General features: G+C 41.8%; 1 protein-coding gene across 1 annotated transcript in view; it reads right to left on the minus strand.

Moving 5' to 3' along the window:
• The window catches only part of NME9 (NME/NM23 family member 9), an 80,041-nt gene extending 72,724 nt beyond the window's left edge, over nt 1–7,317 (minus strand). The window contains exons 1-3 of the mRNA XM_054595125.1: nt 7,285–7,317; nt 2,244–2,301; nt 1,332–1,435 (exon numbers count right to left, since the gene is read on the minus strand). Coding sequence (XP_054451100.1) covers nt 1,332–1,435; nt 2,244–2,301; nt 7,285–7,317 — 195 coding nt within the window. The remainder of the gene's footprint in view (nt 1–1,331; nt 1,436–2,243; nt 2,302–7,284) is intronic.
• Between the last annotated feature and the right edge of the window lie 787 nt (nt 7,318–8,104).

Raw genomic sequence — 8,104 nt, forward strand, 5'->3', positions numbered from 1 at the left:
TGTGCACAGCTGGGACAGGGGCGTGATAGCAGGAGAACCGCACAGGACAACCCACACACTCAGACCACCCGCGCCATGCATCACACACACACACCCTCACACACACACACCACACCGCATGTCACATTCATGCAACCACACATCACATACATGCACAAAACTACCCATACCACACCACCCAATACACATAACTGCCCTCCCCAGATGAAGCTCTGACTTGCTTTCATGCTTCTCTAACTATTTTTTCATCAGAATCATAACAACTGTCCTGTCAATATATTGGCAAAAATTGTTGGCAATATACTTTTTTGAGGAACGAAAGGAGAGGGAAACAGTGGTTCCTCTGCTCCCCACCCAGCCTCTCCTCCTGCACAAGGAAGCTCACTGTCTAAATCCTGCTGCTGCTATGACTGGCAGCCTCAGGGGCGGGTCGCCCTCCAACTGCCTTCGGTGCCTGAGAAACCCTGTACGTGGGCACAACAGCTCGGTCCAGGCATTTCCTCCACACACCCTGCAGGAGCGTCAAAACGGACTCCCCAGGGAGGGAGGAAGGGCAAAGTCCTTGAGGTCAAAGTTGTTGGGAAATTAGCATAAGATATATTTTCTCCTGTGTTCAGTCTATTATGCGCCCCAAACCCCTGGAGTGTGTCTTGCACACTTCTCTGGAATTTACTCCCATTTCCATACATGAATCCGAGTAAATGTTTGCTAAAAGTTCCCCTGTATGGAGCAGAGGGTAGAAATCTTGAAACCCTGTGCTCTGAAAGTGAAACTTCAGAGGTCACAGTGTTTGTGAGCCAGGAAGGAGTGCGCACATTGGAGTGGCACGTCCTCCGTCCCTGCATACAGCGTCCAGACTGCCCGGGCCCAGACGGACTGTCAGTGAGGTGGGGGCGGGGGAGCAATCTTCAACCCCAGACAAACCGTGAGGCATCCTGACTGATAAGAAATCCACAGCTGATGCCTTTTCAATAATCTGAAAAAGGGAACTCACCCTTCCTCTTCCTGTTTTTAAATGTTTAATTCTTTTTAAAAAAAATATTTTATTTATTTATTTTTAGAGAGAGGGCAAGAGAGGAAGAAACAGAGGGAGAGAAACATCAATGTGCAAGAGAAACAGATCTGTTGCCTCTCGCAGATTAGTGGCCTTTCACACAACCCCCAACTGGGGAACCTGGCCCACAACCCAGGCATGTTCCCTGACTAGGAATCGGACAGGTGACCCTTCAGTTTGCAGGCTGGCACTCAATCCCCTGAGCCACACCAGCCAGGGCTAAATGTTTAATTCTTATTACAATGTTGTATAACAGTCTGCTAAGAGAGGATCTTACCAATGCAAAGTGCAGAAGGTCCAGGCCCACTTCGATCCTCATCTTCTGGAACAGGCTCACCACAGGTTTGCAGGGGCTGCACCAGCCTTGATAGACATCAACAACTGCACAGAACCGAGAAGCAGGAAGGTTCAGTGAGCACCGGCGTCTGCCATGTCAGGCAAAACTTACACCCGCACATTCTGCCTCCCTCAGATAGATGTCTGTTTGCAGGGATATTAATGGTTGTAGGGATTTATTACCCCATCAGAGCATGGGCAAGCATGGAAACACAGCTATCCCTCCTTCTTAGCAACGCAGTAGTCTGAATTCTAAACATAATGAAGTAGGGTGGGAAATCATTTACTTAACACGAACCCTTTACCATAATGAGTAGCCCTCAATAAATATTTGAATTGTACTGAAACGTGTTCTTAAAGGAAGAAGTCACTGTAGGTGACCTGTCAGCATACTATCAATTCTTAGCTACTTTGGTAGTAAACACAGTTTACTATCCTTTTCCCCTGTGAATTAAAAGTGATTTGCTTTGGGTAAAGGAGAGTTATATTTACTTTGTAAAATCAACATTGTTCTCCTGGAAAGTGAACCTGATAGAGACCTCGGTGGAATCCTGATGCCATCATCTTCCTCAGTCTAGACTGTGGCGTGTGCCAGGGGTGAGTATGAGGGAAACTGTCTTCCACTGCACTCGACCACGTGACCTCTCATCCCACAGTACTGACTAGTGTCCTGATCAGAACTTTCCAACAGATATTCAAGCCAGTTCTATATATACAAAGAAATCACCTGGCTCTTTACTTATGAAACTTAAGATTATAGGAAAATGGTGGTCATTATAGGTTTTCTCTTCATAGTAAATCTGTCATTTAGCAATTTTGAAAAGGAAGGATCTCAATAATTATCTTAAATTACCAGTTAGTCCTTTGAAACTGAGCATTTCCTCCCAAAGCTCCTGGGTGCTGATGTTGACCTAACATCAAAGAGGAACAAATACTGTATTACTGAGGGCATTGATGGGTAGAGACTTTGGTATATTTGCTCCATGTTCATACTCTCTCTCTCCCTCTCCGCTCCCCCCGACCCCAAAAGAAATAGTTAAAAATACAAGTCAGGCTGCCCTCTTTTCCCAGTCTCCTTTTCTCTTTCCCTGTCTTCCTGACTCCTCCTCCAGGAATAACCACTATCCAAAGAAAATCTCAGGCATTTCTAAGAAAATAATTTTTACTTGTTACTTATCCAAAAGCAATATTTAAAATTGTTTTGTGCCTGTTAGTGTAAATAAATAGCAACTTACTGTGGATATTTTTTACAATTTGTGTTTTCATTCAACACTAAGTTTTGACATTTCTATTTATGCATAGAGTGGTACTCATGTGTTATTTCTTTGTCTTCTTATACATTTTATTGAGATATAAATTATGCGCAGTGAAATATACAGAGCTGAAGTGTTATAGTTCAGTGACCTTGGGCAAACGCAGACACCCGTGTGGACACACCCCCACCACAATACAGCCCACTTCCATCACCCCAGAACGTCTCCTCAGGTCTCCTCCCAGTCCCTCCCCACCCCCCATCCCAGGTAAACACTGATCTGCTTTCTACCACAACAGATTCATTCGGCCTATTCTAACACTTCATATAAATAAAATAATACACTTTTTGTGCTAGCTACTTTCATCAGCATATTTTTGGGATTCATTGGTGTAGCTGTGTATAAGTAGTTTGTTCATTTTTATTCCCGAGCATATTCCATTGTATGGCTGTATCATAATTTACTTCATAGATATTTAGGTTGCTTCCAGTTTGGACTATTATGAATAAAAACTTATGAACATCCTTGTTAAATCTTACTGTGGTCATGTTTTCCTTTCTCTTTGGCAAGTAAATACCTAAGAGTGGAATTGCTGGAACATAGGGTAAATGTATGTTCAGTTTAATAAGAAACTTCCAGTGTTTTCCTAAAGTGGTTATACCATTGTAAACTTCCACCAGCAAAGGTTAAGAGTTCTGGATGTTCCACATTCACACCAAAATTTGGAGATGTATCTCTTTTTAATTTTAGCCACAATAACGGTAATATAGTGGTATCTCATTGTGGCTTTAATTGCATTTCCCTGGTGACTAATAGTGTTGAACACTATTTAATGTACTAGTCAGTCATTTGTTTATCTCCTTTGAGAAGTGCCCATTGGTCTGTCCATTTCCTTTACTGGATCATTGGCTTTTTTATTAAATTACAGAGGGTTTCTTAATATATTTTAAGTAAAAATTCTCTGTCAAGATATAAATATTATAAATGTTTTCTCTAAGTCTGTGGTTTTCCTATTCATTTCCTTAACAGTGTCTTTTGTTGAACAAAAGTTTTTAATATTGAGGAAGTCTAATTTATGAAATTTATTTTTATGGTTAGGGCTTTCTATGGCTTTCTAAAAAAAATCTTTCCTCAAAGTCACAAAGATGCTCTCCTATTTTCTTTTAAAAGCTTTATAACTTAAATTTTTATATTTAAGTCTGTGATCCATCTGAAATTAATTTCTGTGTATGTTGCAAGGGAAGAATTGTGGTTAATTTTTTTTCCATGTAGACATACAGTTATTTCTGCAAAATTTGTTGAGAAGATTTATTTCCTAACTATACTGTTTTGGTACTTTTGTTGAAAACCAATTAACAGCATAAGCATAGATTTATTTTGGAGTCAGTTCTCTTTCATAGACCTATTTGTCTATTCTTATGCCAATACCATACTATTCTGATTACTGTAGCTTTACAATAAGTCTTGGAATCAGGCAGCGTGAAGCCTCCATATTTTTTCTTTTTCAAGATTGTATTGGCTATCCTAGGTCCTTTGCATTTCCACAAACATTTTACAACCAGCATGGCAATTTCTACAAAAACTCCTACAGAGATTTTAATTGAGATCGCATTGATTCTATGGCTCAATTTAGGAAACAATTGAAATATTATTAACATGAGTCTTCCAGTCCATGAATATGATGTTTCTCATTATTTATTAAATCTTCCAAAATTTTCTCAGCAATTGGTTGGAATTACTTGGCGCCAGTTGGATTGTTTGAAATTGGTTGGATTGGTTGGATTGGTTGGAGCTGGTGTATACATTTTGCACATCTTTTAAAAAATATATCCAAGCATCCATATCAGAAATAATTGACAGTTGAATTTATTGCCATTTCTTCACATTTTTCTCTAATCTACAAAGTATTCTGGTTTACATCAAAAATTAAATGCAAGGGGAAATACATACTATCCTTCTTTATAAATAGTATATATTTTGTATAATGTTTTTATTTTGAAATAATGTCAAACTTACAGAAAATTTGCAAGTACAATATAAAGAACTTTTTCTCTTGAATTATTTGAAAGTAAACTACCAACCTAATGTTCCATTATCCCTCAATACATTTACATAACCACAATACAACCATCAAAATCAGAAAATAAACACATATATTATTACTGTCTAATTCTTAGACTCCATTCAAGTTTTACTTATCCTCCCAATAAAGCCCTGGTAGCAGAAGTTCTAATCAGAATCATGTGCCAGATTTGTCAGGTCTCTTTAGTCTCTTTTAGTCTGAAATAAATAGTTCTTTAGCCTTTCTTTGATTATTCATGAACTTGACACTTTTAAAGACTGCATACTGGTTATTTTGTAGAATGTTCCTCAGTTTGAGTGTGTCTAATGTTTCCTCCTGATTACAGTCAGGTTGTGCATCTTTAGATTGGTTGGTGCTTTTGGAATTAGTTGGGTTAGTTGGAACCGACTGGAGCTGGTAGGATTGGTTGACGCTGGTAGGATTGGTTAGAACTGGCTGGAATTGGTTGGAACTGGTGAAATTGGTTGGAACTGGTTGGAGTGTCAGAGAAGCAGAAGAGTGTTCACCCTACCAGGTGACACTCAATTTCCATCTGCCTCATTGTTGCTGATGTTTACTTTGACACTTGATTAAGGTGGCCTGTTAGGCTCCTCCACTGTGAAATTATTCTCTTTCCCTTTGTAATTGGTAGTTTTTATGCTGGGCCCACAACTACAGTCCTGAGGAAAGTGATAGAAGGGTTCCGAAGAGCCCCCAGCCACATCCCCACCCTGTCTCTTCTAACAGTCGCTTTCAGAGGCTCAGCAGTCAGTCAGTGGCAACTCTCTGCGAAGCACCCCTGTGAGGGAGTGAGCCACACCAGCAGCGGGCCAAGACTCTTTGGACAGTTGAAGAATCTCCCTCCTAGGAGCAGGGCAGGAGCACAACACTATAGGGAACACCCAGACTCCACTAAGCCCTCCCGACATTTGGTAGGGAATGAATGGGAAACGTGTGGCACCTTCCAACTACACTGTCTCTGGATGTCCTGTCATTCCCATCTCAGCCACAGAAGGAACCCTAAATAGTCTTGCCCAGAGAGAGAACAGGGTTCCTCGGTTGGCAGACCGAAGAGCATTGCTTTCAAGGTGTTGACCAGGTGGAGAAGCAACGCGCCTGAGCAGATGTGTCAGGGCACACTCTCGCCCCTCTCCCCTTGCTCAGCAGATGGAGTGCTTACTCTGAATACCGCATTCAACTCAAGAGCTCTGGGGAAAAACATGAAAAAAAATTGCTAAAAAATGTTATTAGCCCCAAAGGGGATATAGGGATATAGGCACATGAAAAGATAATCACACAAAGCAAAAATCTTAGAGCCACCTCAGACAGTAATCAGACCAGCCTGGAAATGTCCAAAGAAGTTTTGTCACAATAGCTCTCTCTGCATGTTATGGATTATTCCCCCCTTTCTGTTTACATAAAGGATATAGAGGCACAGAGAGGTTGAGGAAATTGTTTGTGCAGCAGTAAGTGCTAGGAACAAGTGCTTAGAATTTATTTACAGATAGAATATACACAGATGGCAAGTTTCCTAATTCTAGACCATTAAGGCTGGAAGTCCCTGAGGGATAATTCCCCCAAGATCCTCATTCTACAGATAGGCAGTCAGGTGGTTTATCCAAAGTTCCAGAGTTGGCTAAGAGTCAAGAACTACATCAAGTCTTTAGGCTTCCAGTCTGACATTGCTTTTTCCTTTTTTTTTTTTTTTTTTTTTTTTTTTTTAAATCACTAGGCCTTTGAAACTCACATGCAAAGTGCAGGTGCCTCTGAGAACAATGAAAGTGAAGTTATGTGTCTCCACACCCTGCCTCCCTACTCTCCATGGAGTAGCCTGAGCATTTATCCTGACGGACAGAGCTGACTATGAGACATTTTTGAAGTTTGTTATGAGACATTTAAAATGCACCTATATTGCAGATCATCCAGATGATCCCTTACAACAAAGCACCCCCTCCCAATTCCACAGACCATGCCTGCATGTTTTTACCATCATCTTAGAATCACCCACAACTTATTTTCCAGGGCCAGGAAAAAAAAAGAGCAGATGCTGGCTGTGGATTCACTTGTCCTAGAGGCAAATGAAGTGAAGTACTTTATATGACCAACGCACAGCCCATAAAATATCAAAACATACTGTTGAATAAGCAAATGGTTGAATAGATCAGTCATGGGAGAACTGGGTCTCTGGAGAGCACACAGTTACAGAGTCATGCCCAATTCAAAAGAATGTATATCATATTCTTGCATCAAGTTGCAATTATATTTCAACAAAAAATACATCATATCGAATTATAGTGATCAACATTTTCTTGGTTTTATACTTTTCATTCATGTTAGAGCTTCAAGGCTGCATAAGCACTATAAACATAAAGAGCTTAAACCGAATGTTATGTTTGCATTTCAGTGCACAAAAAATTGTCATCACTTGGAGTTCGAGATCTATATTCACGTTTGAGAACATATCTGTCATACACTGCTGACAAACAGAATGTCCCTTCTATTCACTTTCCGCTCCACACCATCCTCCTCATCCTCCAACTCCAATCAAGTGCTGGAAACATGCGCCCCTTGGGACTTACCTGCAGGGCAATTTCCTTTTTCTTGCTGCCCATGGCTCTGCAAAGATAGAAGCCCTGTTACTGATGGCTCAGGCCTGCCCCCTAGGCAGATTGACTACAAACGCTGTCGGGATCAGCAAACCTACTTTAGACAAAGAGCCCTACCCCGGCCCCCACGCCCTTTAAGGTAAATATAAATAGCAGCAAATAACTGCACCGATATAAAATGAACACCCCACAGTGGAAGTGGAACCTGCAGCCCGCGCGGCTCTCGTGGCTTGCGGGGGCTGGGATGCGTTTACTGCGGATTTGTAAAATCCTTCTTAGCTGCGGAGCCCACCGAGCGGCGCGCGCGGCGCCTGCCGAAGAATTTGGGTGAAAAAAGGGCCACAGACCACTGTTTTTCCTACTGTTAAGTGTATTCCTGGGACATTGAACTACCGCGAACGCTCTCTCGACAGGTACGAAGTCTTCAAAGTGCTACGGGAGTTTCCAACCCAGCCCTCAGCGACCAAGCCACGGTCGTCATGGCAACGCAGCCCCGCGTGAAGTGTGCCAGGTAATAAACATTCGTTCATGTAAGCCACGCCCACTCTGTAAGCCACGCCCACTCCACTCTGGGCCCAGTGCAATGGCAGGTGGGAGTCCCACCCCCTGCCCTCAGAATTGGACTAAAGGAACGCTCTCATTGGCTGAAATGTTTGTCAGTATCTGGGGTATCTGGGCCCACCAAGCAGAGATCCCGCGCACCTATGTATACACAGTTGCGTCCCTGAATCCGTGAATTCCTGCATCCCTCCTGCTCCATAAGGGCTGGTGTGCATTTTTTTTTTTTATCAGT

Source organism: Pteronotus mesoamericanus, unplaced genomic scaffold (genome assembly GCF_021234165.1).
Source record: "Pteronotus mesoamericanus isolate MK-2021 breed Mesoamerican mustached bat unplaced genomic scaffold, CSHL_Meso_final scaffold_54, whole genome shotgun sequence".
In the NCBI taxonomy this organism is placed as follows: Eukaryota; Metazoa; Chordata; class Mammalia; order Chiroptera; family Mormoopidae; genus Pteronotus; species Pteronotus mesoamericanus.